The sequence below is a fragment of the Rhyacophila brunnea genome, unplaced genomic scaffold (genome assembly GCF_057557595.1).
Source record: "Rhyacophila brunnea isolate RB1 unplaced genomic scaffold, BYU_Rbru_1.0 scaffold_3, whole genome shotgun sequence".
Classification (NCBI taxonomy): Eukaryota; Metazoa; Arthropoda; class Insecta; order Trichoptera; family Rhyacophilidae; genus Rhyacophila; species Rhyacophila brunnea.
In genome coordinates, this window is record NW_028232965.1 from 47,755,000 (window position 1) to 47,774,227 (window position 19,228).

A 19,228-nucleotide genomic window follows, 5' to 3' on the forward strand; every position below is an offset into this window, starting at 1 on the left:
ATAGGTTTTTTTTGCACGTCCTTCAACTTGTGTTTTAATAATCTGAATTTTTCAAAGTGATTTTCTTTGATCCATATTTTGTATTCGATTCGCTATTGTGCATGTCTATTTATATACTCTGTAGGTATATATTTTTAGATGATGTGATTTCATACCTTTGAATTATTGATACTTGTAAATTAATATGATAATTTGTCAGTTTAATATTGATTATACTCATGTACCTACTTAGTTATTTACTTTGTTAATTTTAATGTAAGTACCATATTATTATGATAATTAAATAATAATACATTTTGAAGTTTCTGTATTTATTATATTGAAGATATCCACCAATGAACATCAATGAATATTAATAATATTCCGTTTCTCCCGCACGCCTATGGTCTCGAACGTTTGTATTCGTATATGTCCACTCACTCACACAACCAAACACACGGCAAGCAGCTTCACGTACCAAGGCAATGTGAAGCGTCTATCTGTATCTATTGTCTAAGGGCGCGACCGTACACTTTCCCCATGCCCCAATACCGGGGCGTGAGAGGGTGAAGTAAGTACATCGAAAGCGACACAATTTATGTACCACAGCTACCTTAAGCCATTGTTATGAAGTGTACCTATTCAGTCAGTGGAAAACTTACAATAAATTTAGTATCACGCAAAAACTTTTGTAATTATGTAGGTAGGGATAAATGTCTTACAAAAATCCATTTTTTTCGAAATAACAATTTTGTAAAAAATGTATGTAGGATATTGAACTTACCTAATAAACAGTTGATGATTTCACAAATTTTAAAATATTAAATATTTACGTATAATATGATATCGGTGTGTATTTCGTTTATAAAGTTGTATTAGTACCTATTTAATTAATAAATAGATTCCACAGAAATGGGTGTTTTATTTTTCTCCTGGCTGTTCTGTTTTGTCATGTTCTAGCTAGTGGAGTTCCAATTTGGTTTCGATTTGACTCAGTTTGACTTACGATGTTTGGTTCGTCCATCAGAGTCTTTATACATATAGGCAAATCAAACTAACAAACGATGCGTTTCTTATATTGTATGCATTCGGACAAGCGTCCCTAAATATCAGTACCTACTATATTTTTTTTTGTCATTAATGAAATTATATAATTTGATAATACCCATATATTAAATACATACCTACATAATATTCATTGAAATATTGCGACACATGCAATAAATAATTATATAAGTAAACTGCGCATCTATTCTCTACACAAGACTGCTATCGGCAGCTATCGAGGGTAGTTTTTCATATGTTTGTATCAAAGTATTACACTTAATTGTTACAATAAGTGCTAATACTTCGACTCCGTCTAATGCGTCAATTACATTGAGCTACTTTACGAGCTGTTTGTTGGCGAATTTAAAAGCGGGCGATTCAGCTACTGCGATTGTGATGATGACACACAAAACTTTCCATTCGCTAAGAAGCCAACAATCTAGCGACTATTTTGACAGAACGTAGTTCGTTTTTTACCGGTAGGTCGCTACTACGCTCTACTGCGCAGACGCAGTAGGACCACACGCCGGCGTGTAGCGTGTAAAGTTGACCGGCTTTCAACTTTTCTCGATAGATTGTTTACAATCTGCTTGTTAGCTTATTCGATGACACTGGGCGACTTTACAGGCAGATTGTAAATTCGCCAACAAACAGCTCGTAAAGTAGCTCAATGTCTTCTTCTTCTTATTGTGCCATCCCATAGCGGAGGTCAGCCACCATCAAGGCGATCTTATATTTGTCGTCTGCTACCCGGAACAGTTCAGTGGAGCTACACTCGTACCAATCACGGAGGTTCTTAAGCCACGAAATGCGGCGCCGTCCTCTGCTACGCTTCCCATTGATCTTTCCGTGAATGACAAGTTGGGGAATGCTGTATTTTTGTCCTCTCATAATGTGGCCGATGTGTCTCAATGTCATTGACGCTTAAATAAACAGTCAGTCTATCTCGCTCTAAAATTTAAAAAACATAGGACTTATTGTATCAATTACAACTAACTTATTGTAATTGTTACAATAAGTGATGATACTTCGATACAAAACTACCCTCGATAGCTGCCGTAGCGGTCGATAGCAGTCTTGTGTATAGAACAGATCGCTGATTATGTTATATTATTATGTAGGTACGTGATATGAAGAGCTTGGAACAGAGAAGTGTTCAACGTCTTTGGCCATACACAATTTTTAACAATATTATAACTTATAACAACCATACATTTTTGCATATGGGACCAATATTTCTAGCTATGTAGGTACGCCACTGACACTTCTATCTTCTAAATTGTAAATCTCCTGGTCATACTCTCATACTCATATTATAATATACGTCTTATAGTATAATGTACCTATATTATATAGCAGTGGCGAAAGGTGGAGGTAGACTCGAGGTAGAAGATCCGCCATTAATAGTGCACATTAAGCTTTGTCAGACATACGTAGGTACTGATTTGTTCTCATTGAAATAAGACTACAATTTACAGATGGTGTTGGTTAGTTTTTAAAATTCAATTAAACCCTGCGAAACCAAGCCATAATAGATAATCGTCAAAAAATACTAGTCTATCTATAAAATATATAAAATAATGCAATTAAATCATACATAACTTTGAATATTTTATAAACATAATAATATTTTCATCTATTATAGTTTGGTTTAGGCAGGGCTTAATGAATTAAGAAAAATGCACCTACAATATGTTTAAGAGTATGTATTCTTAATCCAACGAAAACAAATAAGTATGAGTGAAGAAGTCTGCATAATTTTGTCGTATCACCCAAAATATACCAAAACTATTATGGTTTGGTTTAGGCAGGTTTAAATTAATTTTTAAAAACTAACAAACACCAGTTTTAGTTCAATAAAAACAAATACGTAGGTATGACTAACAAAATTTAATGTGCACTATTTATGGCGGATCTTAACCGCCTACCCCCACCCTTAGCCACTGTTATATTGGTATAGTAATGATAGAAAGATGTCGAAATTAGATTTAGTATAAGAAACCATATTACATGGTAATAAAGTTGCATGTCTCGCCGTGTTAAAATATCATAGGTAATGTCACAATATTATTGTGCTAAGTATATGAAAATGTAGATTTTTGTCTCAAGGCTCAAGAAGTAAAATTATATCATTGTTGGAGACACTAACTAGGTATTGTCAACGTTTTAAGAATATTATGATAATATTATTATTATCTATCATCTATGCCAGGGTGGCCAAACTCTCGCATACCATGCGCCAATTTTTTTCACAGACGAGTTCAGATGCGCCATACAACTCAAGCACCTTTTCTACCTTCTTAAGTTCACGGTTGGGGTTGGAAAATAGAGATAGGGGTAGGATCTGCTTCGCTTAGGGGAGGAAAAGGAATAACTCAATCACGCAATTAAATTAATTAATTTATGCCAGTTCAAATAACACACGTTTATTAGAGCACCAATCTACAATAGTCAGAGATGATCTCTTGGACGAAAGGGTGATCGCTGTCGTGGACCGCTGATGGTGCTACAGCTGCCGGAGAGTCTCGTTTGGTGAAGATAACTCTGGACCACAGTTGTTGGATGTGATGAGAGAGAGAGAGCTTTTGAGCGTTTGGATTTCGCTAGTCTTTCATTGTTTGGTGTTAAATTTGTTACTGAGAGCAGCAGAGAATTCTTCAAATTTGAATCAGTTATTCGCGACCTTGTTTTGCTTTTAATCAATTTCATGGATGGAAATGCTTGAAAAGCGACATTATACCCATAACTTTTTGCAAATTTTCTTAGCTCTGGGAAATGTTCACAGGGTAATGAACGAAATTAATTATGTCAGAAGCATTTTGATCTGGAAAAAGCTTATCAAATTTCATTTTCAATAATGACTTTGTTTTTAAATCAATCAGTTTCATTTGTATGTTACTAGGCATCTGTATTACATTTTGTTCACTTAGTGAAAATGGGTTTATAAAGGCGCCTACTACAAAAGAATAAGTAGGCGCAAATATGCAATGCGCAACGGTTTGGCCACCGCTGATCTATGCCCTACGGCTCCAAGTTTAAATTTAAAAACAATACCTACATAAGAATGTTATTGTGAACAACAAGGTAGCAAACTGATTTAAATACAATAAAGGCGGGATTTTATGTCAGCCTACATATTATTATTTTAGGTAGGTATCAACTTTCTCTGATGAAAAAAATAATAATATAGTAAGTATGTGGGTACTTAAATAATGCCATGAAACGAGTAGGTATGCCTTGGTCAAATAGGCATTCACAATAAATTAATTACACAAACGACCAGTAATAAGTCGAGTATAATATTATTAACACAGTTATTGGAAAAACTCAATCATCTGACAAACTACTTCAGTTCAGAGCATCAGACTATCAGAGCAAAAATAGGTTATGTGGACATATATTATAGGTGTCACGGGTGTCGCTGTTCTTCATCGCGAGGTTAATCATTTTCTTGATTGCCTAACTGCATGTACGGTTGAGACGAATACACTGATTCAATTTAATATAAGTATTATTCAAACACAGTGTTTGATTTCTGCGAAAGCAGTACGTCTTATCTAATAACAACAATATCCCAACTTGACACTTAAACGTCAAACATCTGTTTAACAGATGAATACTTATGTATAAACTAATAGGAATAAGAAATTAGTTTCTTAAATTGTGTCTACATAATGCCATAATAGGCTTAGAATGTTTAGATATCGTACATATAAGAAAAAAATAAGTCCCCCTAATTAATTTCACCTGTAAGTGAACTATTGGAAGTAGGTTGAATGCATATTATTACACACCTTTAAAATCAAATAGCATTGTTGGTTATTACAGAAAAATGACAACAATGGCGGTCAATAATAAATTAATAAACGATTTGGTTTTACAATTCAATTACTAAATGTTTCTAACGTCATATAGTTAAAATAGATGCGAACGGAACTTACCTAGCACAAGCACGGCAGCTGACGCACACTTAAATCTCGTAAAATGTTGATTCAACACCCAACAAAATGCAGCCACAGAGATTAAAAATATCGCAAGACCAATTCAGACGTAAATCAAATTAAATCACTGCTATACCATTAATGAAAACAACAAATCTTCGACGAATCCAACGAAGGGACATAATTTTTAACGGAAGTTTCGCGTTCTCTTGTATGGCGGCAAAAGAGAGAATCTGACGCACCCGCGGTCTTTTATTTATAATTTTTCGTTAATAATATGATAACCGCATACTTTTAAGAAGGTGTAACGATTTTAGAGTTAACACTAACTGATTTTATAAACAGACAAGGACGCAGTGCGCAAAATTAACCGCGGTTCTGCGAATGCCAAGAGCGTCGTACAACTCGCACAGCTTCCCAAGACATTATAAAATAACTAAAGGCCGCTGCCGAACAGCTGACTCATAGGGGTGGAGCTAAATTCGTAAATAATATATTATTGCACAATATGTATAATAATTAATATTGTAACAATAATAGACCTTCTATTACACTCGTGACAATCAATAGAATACAAATAAATGCTTATTTTGTTACATTTGCAATATTATTGTGAATAGGAAAAACATTATGGTTTTGCACACAGAACAGATTTTTAGCAGACATTATTTCTGAGTTCCCTGGTCTTGCAAGATAATCATCATGTTTACCATAAGTAGGCTGGTACCTTTAATATTCTATTCTTCAATATTTCAATAATTAATATCAATGACAAGTTTAAATGTTTGAATGAGTCAAGTTATTTAGTAGTTTTTGACTTTTGTATTAACAACTAACAAACTACGTACCTAACTAAATAGGTACCTTAAAATTAACTTAACCTTTCACTTTACTATTGAAGAAGTATGTAACGTTTTTCTTCTGAGTCAATATTTGATGAATAAAATAAATCATAACATGATTGCGTACGTATGTTGACATTTTCAATATAATAGATCGTTCAATTGTGTGTTTAAAATAAATTTATTATCGTATCAGTTTATTTAGAAATCCGAATACACGCCTTCTCCGCTATTGATTTCCGTAAAGCTGCCATCTCTTTAAAATACAATATACTAAATGCAGCGACATGTTTTGCTTCTTTTCTAAGCTGTCGGTAAAACAGGGGGCGGTTATTTTGACTTTTGACAGCTTACTACTGTCATGTCTGGCTAGTCATTCGTGCCCTTTCACAAATGTTATTTTAAAATTTGTAACAGTGATTGTAAAAATAATGTTATTTCGGATTACGCCAAACATTGAATTACCCATAGCTTTATTATAATTAAAAATCAATATGACGTTTTTGGAGGTAAGTGATAAGATTGTGTTTTCTTGCAGTAGTTGACATCACTAAAATACCTAGTTGAATATTATATTTTCACATTATGTATTTCATTATATTTGGCGCCTGTGAATTAATTATCTAATTTATTGCAGTGGCGTCGATTCAACTTCTTCGATCTGCATAAGAACATCGATGGAGGGAAAGTGGCAGAAGCATTGCAGGTATTTGTAATTTTCTCTCGTTTTAATGATTTCATGCTAATACAGCTATTAAAGGGAATCATTATTGATACAGCATTAACTAATCATAGATAACGGCACACAAAGATATTAAAATTAAATTAATATACAAAGTCTCCTTTCATTAGGAGATGATGATTTTTAGTGTGGTATCCATATTGGGTAATAAAATTATAGGTAGATATCTCATTTTTTTTTAAATTGAGGTAAAATATATTGAAAAAATCTTCTGTTAGATTCTCTATAAAATGAAGCCTAAATGTATGGAATTGACCTTTGGTTTACTGATGAACTTATTGACACCGCATTGCAGGTTCATTTAAAGAGAACTTTACACACCTACTATAATTTCAGTTTCACCCTATTACAATCACAATATGCATGATTCTGATCTGTAGATATTGTCAAAATATTATCGATATCAATTTAACATTTCACACATCTCATAATATAATATCGCCAAAGCAAAAGGGCACTTGTGCATAAATTGAGTTTTGAGAAAAACGCATTTTAAGTGTTTTTGGAGTGAACAAAAATCGTGAAGAGGTTATTACTTAATATTTTGAAATGAAATTTGGAACACATGTGACCTAAGTAATTACATTTTTTTTTTTTTATAATTTGTCAATTTTTGATTTTTAAGAGGTTTTAAGTCACATGTTACCTTTTTCCTATATGCATTTATGAATAGCTTTATCTTCATCTTTTGATTTGCGAGCGTCCACTTTACGCTTATTGTGATCTTCCAAAATATTTATTTGGGCCTCTTTGTCCGCTGCCAACATGTTTTAAATTTTTCACAAATTTCACAGGTGCCCTTTTCCTGCAACGAATTTTTTTTTGTACAAAGGCCCTACTTTTAAATAATTACACTTGTTACCTTTTTCCTTTATTATTTTGTAAACATTGCACATAGTTCCTAAAATCATGTACATGTTACCTTTTTCCTATACATAAAATGAAGATCAGTTTACAAATACACAAGTAACCTTTATTTTCTTTGCTCAATTGTGAATTCATGGGTTTTGCTTCACAAATGCCGTTTTGCCCATAATGCAGAGAAAAAAAATACGAAGAAAACTGCATTCATAACTCAAAACCGTCAAAATTGCACATGTGCCCTTTTGCTTTTGGGGCGACGATATATTACCATTACAAAGCAGACAATTGAATATAAAATTTAGCCATAAATATCTTTGGAAAGTTATTCCTTCATCAATTTTATGTAGGCAACTAAAAGCAATACATTGACCATTATTTTTAAGATCAATAATCACAGAAAATAATGCTTCCCAAACTCATAAATTGCAGTCCCCTGGAGGATCGTAGGGCTTCTGCGGGCGGCCGTGAAATGTTTGAGTAGAACTACAAATATTTACTTATGAATATTTTTTACAATTAAATATTTAAATTTGTCAGATAAAAACATAATATACAAAATTTTTATTAAAATATTTATATTGACTGAAAAAATGACACAATATGCATGCGAAATACGTTTGCGTCATCTTTTCATCTAGATAAAATGCAGGTGTATGTATACTCGTTCTGCTGTCAAAACATGGTATTGAGCATTTTACACATTGTGCACATAATGTTACACGTTGACCGTTGTTGATGGTGACGATTTTTATTGCCACCTTGTTATCAAATTGTCTGTCTTGATCCGAATTGAGTATAGTAATATAGTAACAATTGATGCCAAATAAAGCTTTTGATAACTAAAATAATTTATTTTTCGACAGAATTCAGGAAGCACTAACATCAAACACCATGGAATAGAAACAAGGCAACAGATCAAACTAGAACACAAATTGCCATTTTATTTTGGAACTACCATTAGAGCATTAGACAAAGAAAATGATTAACTTGTTAGTAATACAACTACACGTACAATTGTTCGATTTGAAAATCAAATTGCGTTCAAAATCCCTAATACGGAATGCATGTACGACTCATTCTATCTAGCAATGGCGAAGGGTGACTTTTGGAAAGAGGTAGGCTGTGGAGTAACCAAGCTTATCAGATATATTTACGGGAAATAAGAAGATAACCCTATATTACTACTGATGAATAGGTACACTAAATCGATGAAATTTTAAAATCTCAATTAGTTTGATATAATTAGTTTATAAATAAGCAATTCGATTGAATTATGTATTTTCCTAAACATTTATAAACGTAACATATGCTCAAAATATATTATCTATCATCTTTGAAAATATCCGTTTTTGTGTATAATATGTTCCATAACAATTTATAATTTAACCCGTAAAGCTAGACATTTAAAAGACAGATTTAGGTATAAATAACTGATAAATAAAAATCGCGAGATAAATTATTTTATATTTTAACAACAATCAATATTTATATGTGATTGAATCCCATAGAAATTATTTTTTAAATTATCTTCTTATTAATTATTTTGAATAAATGTGCGGATGTAAGCGCTAACTAAATAGCCTATGATTTCGGAATAAAAAGCCAAACAGAGACTGGCGTCAGTGGCGTCACGTGACTAAAAATGCATACAAACCACATCTTAAATTCCCATCGAATACTTCATAACATAGTTGAATCCATGCGGCAGTAGTTATGGTTATAAACCTTACTAATTTATAAAATAAAGCTATGTACTTCTGAATTTTGCGAATAGATGACTATCAATTATCTTGGATTTTTCAGTGTATTTGTTTTTTTTAATTTAAATTATTTGCTTGAAGATCTATTTTTCTTAGTAGGTAGGCTTTAAATAATCGCCTACTATGGAGCCTTCGCCACTGCTATCTAGAGTCCAAATTCTTTGGGTAGGAAATAAGGTTCAGTTATAAACCATACATCTTATACATGGAGTGCCTCATAAGTCGGGATCTATCTTCAAATATTAATCCTTTCAACGCGGACGGCACACCTGTTGTGCCCTCATTATTTGGTCATTCGATTTAATTAGAATGTTATTTAAATGTGATAATTAAAAAGTAATTAAATGCTCCGCGGTCAACAAGTTAATAGCATTTAAGTTTGGTTTTTTTTTTTAATATTATTTCTCTCTAAAGAGGTACCTTATTTAAAAAGCATCTCTGAGTACTCTGAGTTTTACTAGACACTTTAACAATAGAGAAATTATCAAACAATACGGAAATACAATACATACTGTATTATATTCTAAACCTCAAGGCAGTCAAAGATTGAATTACTGTTTTAAGCATCACCAACAGGTCAGGGCACCTAGATTTTAGCATAGATCAATGAGTTATGTCTAACAAATGATTGTAGACAACAGATCTAGATAGCTAAGTTAATAATTCTTTCTTTACTTGCCCGGGTTGTAAATGGATAGGTAGCAATTGTTAATTGAACCATATTATGTTACGTCACTGAACCCATAAACACATAACGCAATTAAACTGTGTTCTACTCACAGTTCTTTTGATTATAACAAGATGTAGATTTTATTAACCCATTGCAGACAGAATTAATTTTTCAGGATCACTTAAAAAGGCACACTGATTACTAAAATTGATATAACTCATGTATTATTCATTCAATTCTAATAAATCTTTTAAATAGTTATAAGTTTTGAATTTTTCTTTTAAGTATTTACATTTTAAGTTAACTTTGTGTATAAGTAGAATAAAAAAAAATGTCAAATATAGTTTTTTGGATATTTTTAAGCCTTTTTTTATACAAAATGACATAGATAAAAAGTCCATGATAGAAGTAAATAATAAAAGGAAGATATACTAAAACTGGAGCTAAATATAATACTCTTCAAGATATTTAGAAGATGGAGGGCCATTTTATGTATATTACTGTCTCCAACACCTCATACTTAGCGAACTGATCATTATTTTGACAAATTTAAATAAAATCATTGATATACTACTAGATGAGCAGTTCCCATACAAGTGTCATTTTAAAAATGTACCACAAAAGATATTACGAATATCGTCTTATAATATTTCCTTGTAGGTATAATGCGTTAAGACCGTTAACATGGATTCTCGAATTTCACCCGTATTGCCCTGGCTGTAAAACTAAATTTGCATTCTTGGAATAGTGAACCTAAGGGTGCTGCAACGCAAAACAGACAGAGCAAGTCGTCATGCGCTGACTATTAGTTAGAGTAAGATGCAAGCTAGAGCGGGCTTACTTAGTAAGTTTTAACAAAGGCCGAGTCGCTGAAAATCGGGCGTCATTTTAAGAAGCATATGATTCATCCAGTAGTATATCAATGAATAAAATAGATTTTATAAATCAAATATTTCTTAAAAAATATATATTGGACTGTAACATCGTAAAATGATAGCTACTATTTTTTTTGATTTTCATCATGTCTTGCATCCTGTAACACAAGCGCGATGGGTTAAAAAAAATATGAATTCATTTGTAATTGATTTAAAACTGATTTGTATATCTGCTAATATAATCTGTTGGACTTCATGATTCTTATTGTTTTAATCCGAGCAGGATACTACAATCAAGGTTTGCACTAGCGGCAATTCCCAGCTGGTGATAGGGGATGCCAACGGGTGGGTACGCCTGGTGTCCCAAGCCTGGGTAGTAACATCTTTCAAAGCGTATGAAATAAGGATTTCTCACGCTGTCCAGCTGAAGCATGATCCGTGCCTGGTCACAATCGGGGTAAGTGAATCTGTTCACAGATAAATCTAATAAATATTTGAGTATTTTATTACTTAAAAGGGTACATCATGCAAATTAGTGAGTTTCGACGAGCAATAGAGCTAGAAACAAAGAAAAAATTCATTGTCACTTACTAAATATACTTTTCCCTGGAACAGTGAAGATATTTTGTCCGCTTTTTTTTTTTAATTATCTTTCATTCGACTGATCACTGTGAAGAAACTTTGAGCTAATATGTTTTACCTGTTCACATTTTTTGACATTTTGCACAAGGCAATTGGGGTTGCCCATTACTATTGGATGATGTGCAGCGAATAAGGATTAATTTCGATATTGTGCAGCCATCTTCATGAATGATTTAATGGTCATATAAAATTTTGGTACATAAAGGTGCCCCCGATACCTAATAAAATCTCATTATCAATTACCGATGACATCTTAACAACAAAACTGCGTAGTCTAATCACAGGCAACTAATCATCCATGTATATAATCATTTTTGTAGGAAGATGAATTTGGTATTAATCCAGTTATCAAAGTCTGGGATGGGGCTCGGCAAGACAGACAGGGAAAACCCCTCTGCGTACGAATTTCGAGAGCTGTACCGACACATCTCAGTCCTACTCCTGCAACTGCTTTGGCTGTACATGATAACAAGGTAGTCCTCTAATTGAACACAACTTTACATCAAATCAAGCGTGGCCCAGCATGTTATAGGTTAATTAATAAAAGTTTCAAAGTGACCAAACAGTTCTTTAAGATGAATCATAACCGGTATGACACTAATAGGTATTGCTGCAATTACTGCATTACTGCAATACTATCTAAAGACGAATTTATACAGTTTTCCTTGGCAATTTGACACTAAAGCGTTATAAATTAAAGATTTTTATAGATTTCTCAGAAAATTTCTTCTTCTTTTGACCATGTCCGATCCCAATAGGATCATAATATGGGCCTCCACAGAGTGGAGGTATGTACAGATGTTTTTATGAGAAATGGATGTTCCTCAACCTATTGCATCCATACTCTGACTCTAAAGACAAATTGAAAAACAATATGTGTATTTGTCAGACCCATGATTCGAACCTGGGACCCACGGCATTATAAGCCGACACGTAAGGTGCTCGGCCATCGTGGGCGCTGAGGGCACAGGGCCAATTTACTTGAAAAATCAATAAGGGGCTTCAAATCAGTTATATATAATTTTTAAATGACACCAACATCTTAAATGTTAATTTCATCTTATAAGATTTTTGTTTTATAAAAAATATATATTTTAGACGATTGTTCTAAAATATCGTAAAGATCGTTCACTTGTGCTGGACTGATTTATTTCCATTTCTAAATAATTCCGAAAAGAGCAGATGTCAACGTTTATTACCTATGACCTTTGTCAGCTATTTATGACTGTAGAAATTGCATTCTTTCAAAAATTGAAAACAAAATAACAAGTAGACCAATGATGTAGAATGTAGAGGCCTAATAGGTTGAGCAAGTGGCCACCCAAAACCCTAAACACCCATTTCTTGTAAAAACAAAAATCTGTTAATACAAACCTCCACTCTGTGGAGGCCCAAATGATCCTACTAGGATCGGATATGGTCAAAAGAAAAATAAGAAATTGGCCCTGTACTTAACTATCTATCAACAACCACCAGACTCCCCTCTGGTGATTAGGCCGGAACTGGCTTCTGGTGGTCTTATACCAGCGGCGAGGGGGGTGTAGGTGGACTATTATGATTCGACACAAATCGTATAATGTACTAATCTTTATCAGTGATACTTATTTGTTTTCATTGAACTAAGAATACTATTTGGAAATGGTGCTGGTTATAAGTTCAATTAAACCCTCCCTAAACCAAAACATAATAGTTTAGGTATGTTATGGCTGATCCGAAGAAATAGTGCACACTTTTTCAGTCATACTTATTTGTTTTCGTTGTATTAAAAATACAATATTACAGATGGCGTTGGTTAGTTTTTTAAAATTCATTAAGCCCTGCCTACCAAATCATAATCGATAAAAAATATTCTTCCATCTAAAAAATATCTAAAGTTATGTATAGTTTGATGGCATAGCATTTTATAGATAGACAAATATTTTTTTACTATTATCTACTATGGCGTCGATCAGGCAGGGTTTAATTATTGAATTTTAAAAACTAACAAACACTATTCACACATTGTAGTTTAAGCTCAATGAAAACAAATACGTTTGACCACGTGCACTACTTATGTCGAATCTTAATAGCCTACCTCCACCCTTCGCAGCTGTCTTATGCTAAATGTAACGTAGCAGTCGGACCCTATCATTCAACACGCCAGCATGGTGTGTCGGTTGTATCTCTAAATTTAATTTCTATATTAACGTACTATGCTATAATTATTGTCTTTTTAAAATAAATATTTCTCCACCTCAAATTCTTGTTTATTGAGCACTTCCCTGACATATCAGCATCATATTAACATGTACCTAACCATAACAGCATCTTTATCATTAATTTGAATCTCGTTTCAGAATTTAATGGCTGTCGGTTTTGGCGATGGATCAATTACACTATTTAGAGGTGATATAACACGGCAACGTAGCAGTAAAATGAAGACACTACCGGAAACCGGCAAGACTGCAATCACCGGATTGGCTTTCAAGTATAAATTGATTAATAATTAGCAAATCTTTTTTTAATTTCCTCTTCAACATAAAATGGCATAGGCTGTACACTAGTCGTGAAATTATCAAGAACTCCCAGCAGCCTGTAAAAAAAAACATTTTGATTTTTCGTCTACTAAATTGAAATTTATATTGTGCGAAATGGAACGTTTTGTTTTTCGAGTGCAAGCATAGATCGCACAAACAATAAATATTTATTTTGAAGTTATGAGAAGCTAAAATTCTTTAAACATAATATGTGCATATTTTTTATGTTTTCAGAGGTGCTGGACACTTGTTTGTTGCCAGCCGATCAGCGGTGATGGTTTTCAATGTTGGTAGTAGTGGAAAAGAGAGAGGAATCGTCATGGATAGCGTTGACAGTGGCTGCAAACCAAATTGTGCCATTTTAGCTGAGCAACACTTTGTTGTAGCACGAAATAATGTGAGTCAATCTATAATCTTGATATTTTTATTCTTTACAGCATTTCTAAAAATAGGTATTCTTGAACGGTCAGCACATTTTTTAGGACATTCCCCGAGGATGTGGTTTGCATCGTGTAATTACACGCCCCATCGACATCTCGCCCGGGTAACAAACCCAAGCGTATAGAGGTCGCCAACGAAGCCCCCATTACTAGTCAATAATTGGCTGGTATGCTGGTCGGGAGTCAAAGCGGTTATCTCCCTTCTCCACTTAATGTTTGGAAAGAACAACCTATAAATTATTTTTGTTTAACCTAACAATGATTGTGCAGTAATAAAATATTCCTACATTACAAATTGTAAACAACCTTTCTGTATTTCTTAAGCTGGGGTTCATTTTCACTCTACTATTTTATTATTCAGTACAGTTGACAATGTTTACATGTAAGTTGTACGTATGCAGTTCATCGTGGGACATTTATTCGTGCGCCGCAGTACGTGAAACATGAGTTCGTATAACATTTTATCAAATGACGAGTTCTTCGTTGAACATTTCACCGTGGAATACATTTGTATCTTACAAAATGCGGCGATAGTTTTCAAATAGTATTGTTCCAATTAGATTAACCCTAACCTAACCTAACCTAACTTAGTAAAGACATCTCATGAAATTCGCCACATGTTGTAGCATACGTACAAATATACTCCACAGTGAAATGTTCAACGAAGAACTCGCCATTTGATTAAATGTTACACGAACTCATGTTTCACGTACTGCGGCGCACGAATAAGTGTCCTGCGGTGAACTGTTTACGTACAAATATCCGGATACGGTTGACAATACCCTTCTATATTGACGAAACTCGACCTGATAATAATTATTAAATTATGTGGATTAGATAATTTATACTATGTTTATTTTAATAAATATAGCATCCTTTACCAAGAACTGTTGAAAGTTGACTCCACTAAACTAATTAATATTAACATTTCAGGCAATTTTCTGCTATACAATAGATGGACGAGGCCCGTGTTATGCGTTGACAGGTGAAAAGAAACGAGTGGACTGGTTCCGCAGTTATCTGGTGGCCATTTCCCAGGATAACACATTGCCTGGTGATGTATCCAACCTCATAACCATATTAGATATCCAAAACAAAGTGATCGTGTTCTCGATGCCCATGGATGTGGAGGCAGTCGTCACAGAGTGGGGAGCCTTCTACATTATTACCAAAGACAAGCAAGTCCACCATCTGGACGAGAAGGATCTCAAGTCTAAACTCAGTTTACTCTTTAAGAAGAAGCTGTACGATGTTGCCATCTGGATAGCGAGTAAACAACAATACGATACCGACGGACTAATTGACATTTACACACAGTATGCAGATCACTTATACATGAAGGTAAAAATCCTCAATATGATACATTATTCAGTTTTCCCAATTGACACGTGTATAAATGTTTCAAATCTTAATTAGTAGTTGCTGTCATATTTAAATATAACTGACAGCTGCTGCCACCAACGTAAGAATGCACATATATAGTTGACTATTATGCACATATATAGTTTAAATTTGTTCTATTCCAAAACACAGATATTGGATATACCATTGCATACTTGATTTCACTGCATGTGTTGAAACGTTCACATACTATAATCGCGCCTATAGGAAATAAGTCATCTGTAAAAATATAATAATAATAGCGGATCACTTACATAGTACATATCAATAGGCTTACCACAAACACAGAATTTAATTCAAATAGGTACATGAAAAGTATTTTTCCCATAATTTACTGTGATTTTAATCGTTAGTAGTCTGAAATAGTACATAAACAAAAGATAGAAAATCTTCCTTTTTATTCATTGCTTTTGATCTATCGCCCAGTCAATATGACCCTGGAAAATCAAGAGTTACAGAAATTAATGTTATGTAAAATGCAATTATAATGGATTTAAGTTTTGTACTATTCCATTTGAGTTGTTTTTTGCGACCCGGGTTTTGCCTTTCGGCATCTTCAGGCGCTGTGTATACTCACCAAAGGCAAACACACACTGACAGCTTACACTCTTAACTCTAACGTATATAATAAATCAATACAATAAAGTAGGTAAAAACTTCATTACCTACCTATCGAGTCAAGCGTTACAATAAAAAATAGTAAAAAACCCTATTTTATTAATAATAATACACTGGATAAGCATATTATAATAAATCTTCAAAACCTAATAATAGATCATTAGTACTTATAAACAATAAAAATACTACACTCAAGAGGTGTAAAATTGTCAATTCTAGGAACAATGGTAATGTATTGGAAATTAATGGAGTTAACTAATGAGATATTATACTTAAATCTTTTAGAATTTAAATTCAAATTCCATCAAGTACCTTCGGTCGATAGTATTAATATTAAAATGCAATTAGTTATAGCCAGAGAATATAATTTATTTTGATCTTGATTTTGTAAATTCAGACATGTTTAGATAATGTGTAGATATTTCGGTGACATGGCATGTCAATGTCATGACAAAATTCACACATTTGTAATATTCAATTAATTTGATGGCTACAGTGGAAGTGGACTGGAAGCAGTCTGCATTGTTTCAAAATATTACCTAAACTGTATTAAGCAAGATAAAAATCTCTAACACACTGGTAAGACTGTCATAGGCTGATTGGTATAAATGATAATAATTAGATCCCTTTTCATTTCCGTATTGTACGAAGGACGGGATTCTTGCAAAGTTGATAATTCACATCATCTCATAACAGAAATGAAGTTAGATGCGAGACAAAAGTGTGGCCACTCGATTCCTAAATAAATATTTATATTGTTAGAAGTATAAAATAAATATGATATTATAACTAATAAATTATTTAAAGTTCATGATAATTATTAAATTTATATGGTACCGTTTGCACATTTTTACACCTATTCACAATTTCAAAATTTTAAATTATCGGGGAATCAAAATTTAAAAGTTGGTAACATTAGTCATGGCATGACGCGTATTACGTCAGCGACGTGACGTCACTATTCAACGGACTTTATTTAGGTTTATGCATGCAAATTTGCATTAAATAGTTTGAATGCAGTTTGCTGTTATATGCATACGCCAGTTAGTTGAAAACACATTATGTAGTACTTGGAGCAAGAGCCCACTACACTGACACGTCCCAGTGTTTTTCCCCCCTCTATATACCGCATAGATAGACCATGCTCCATACAGTATCGGCGTAGTGTGCCTTACCTTTTTTTCCGCATAAATTAACTATCATCAGGACCGGTTTCGTCAACTGATCAATTGACAATGTGAAAACATGCCGTAAATGCTTGTGCTCATGCATACCCATGAAATGTATTTTTTTCACAAATAAAACATTTCCACCACCAAGTGTTAATACAAAAATCTCATTTATCAATTAATTATTCAGGGTGTATTCGAATTTTTTTGATTCTTATGTTCATTTTATAGCGTATTAACAACGGTGATTATTTCCAGGGTGATCCAGAAGGCGCGATTGAACAGTACATAAAGACAATAGGTCGTCTTGAAACGTCTTATGTTATCAGAAAATATCTAGAAGCGAGACATTTGGAACCTTTGACACATTATCTACAAGAGTTGCATAAAAAGGGGCACGCCACAGAAGACCACACCACGCTTCTGCTCACCTGCTTCGTCAAGCTCGATCAGCATGATCAACACGGAAAACTTAAAGAATTCATTAACGCCAAAGATAGACTGATTGATTTTGATGTTGAGATCGCTATAAAAGTAAGTTTTAATTGTTATGCATATGTCATCCCTTTATATGCTCAAAAAAATATGTGAAGCCACTTCTTTATTTTGGGTATCCATTATATTCTATCTTGGAGTGGACAAAGACGTGTATTTATTTTGTTTTGACCTAGTTTATTTTAGTCCAGTCTATAAAAAAGTACAATAATTGTGATCTGTATGAAGATTGCAACACAGTTCAGTCAATGTTGAGAGACTGCTCTGACTAGATCATGTGCACCACAGCAATCCAAAAGAGCACAGGAGATTAAGCATCCCAAAAATTTGCTGCCTAGATGGAGCTACCTCTGACTGCATTGTGTTTGGGTACGAAATTGGAAAGTTGGACAGAAGAAGATAGTTGTTGGAGCAGGACCCACCTTGCACTCCGGGTTATCACTTCTGACAGTGATGATGTCGTAATTACATTAATTATTTACAGGTTTGCAGACGAGTGAGTGTCGATGATGCCTTATATTTAGCAAAGAAGCATAATCAACATGACTGGTATTTACGGATAATAACCGAAGACAAAAATGACTACCACACGGCATTAGAGTACATCGCCGATTTGGAATTTGATGATGCTGATGTTTATATGAAGAAATATGGACAAATATTGATTCAGCACGTGCCACATGAGAGCACACAATTCCTTAAAGGTATGATCGGCACCAACCAATTCTCTATTTATGTTTATATTTCTTAGTAAATTAATATCTGCATTAAAAAAGGGAATTTTACAAATAATATTATTGATTAAATTAGAATGTGCACAGATGTTTTCTCGACTTTTTTGGTTTGTCGAAATTCTCATCTCCGGATGAACTGTTCTTTAGGGCTTCTTTTTTTGGGTTGTGATTTTTTTTATTTGGTCCTGCTTTTTAAACTTATGGGTAGTTAATTAAGTTGGCTAATTATTTTATGGCTAGTGTGATTTTTGCAGAGTACGTTGCCTGGTAATAATTCTGTCTAGTAAATTTACTTCTCTGATATTTTAATATACATACAATTGAACCACAGTCATCCCCAATCAGTCTTGAAAAACGATTTTAATGTATTTCCCATATAAATTATTGTTGAAGGGACTGGATGAACCAAACAATAAATGCGGGAAAATAATGAATTTGGTATAAGGAAAAACAATGAAAGTTCCTAATAACTGACAATTACAATTCAAATTTT

The 19,228-nt window shown here is 33.4% G+C and overlaps 2 protein-coding genes across 2 annotated transcripts in view; one reads left to right on the top strand and one right to left on the bottom strand.

Annotated features, from left to right (window-relative positions):
* The window catches only part of beta4GalNAcTA (beta1,4-N-acetylgalactosaminyltransferase A), a 137,607-nt gene extending 132,211 nt beyond the window's left edge, over window positions 1-5,396 (bottom strand). The window contains exon 1 of the mRNA XM_085952326.1: window positions 4,968-5,396. The gene's annotated coding sequence lies outside the window, so the exon portion shown is untranslated. The remainder of the gene's footprint in view (window positions 1-4,967) is intronic.
* Window positions 5,397-6,146: 750 nt separating this feature from the next.
* Vps11 (vacuolar protein sorting 11) overlaps window positions 6,147-19,228 on the top strand; it is a 29,567-nt gene continuing 16,485 nt past the window's right edge. Inside the window, exons 1-9 of the mRNA XM_085952114.1 lie at window positions 6,147-6,318; window positions 6,447-6,515; window positions 11,004-11,177; window positions 11,683-11,835; window positions 13,699-13,829; window positions 14,113-14,275; window positions 15,252-15,659; window positions 17,765-18,040; window positions 18,486-18,705. Coding sequence (XP_085808240.1) covers window positions 6,304-6,318; window positions 6,447-6,515; window positions 11,004-11,177; window positions 11,683-11,835; window positions 13,699-13,829; window positions 14,113-14,275; window positions 15,252-15,659; window positions 17,765-18,040; window positions 18,486-18,705 — 1,609 coding nt within the window. The 5' untranslated portion in view covers window positions 6,147-6,303. The remainder of the gene's footprint in view (window positions 6,319-6,446; window positions 6,516-11,003; window positions 11,178-11,682; window positions 11,836-13,698; window positions 13,830-14,112; window positions 14,276-15,251; window positions 15,660-17,764; window positions 18,041-18,485; window positions 18,706-19,228) is intronic.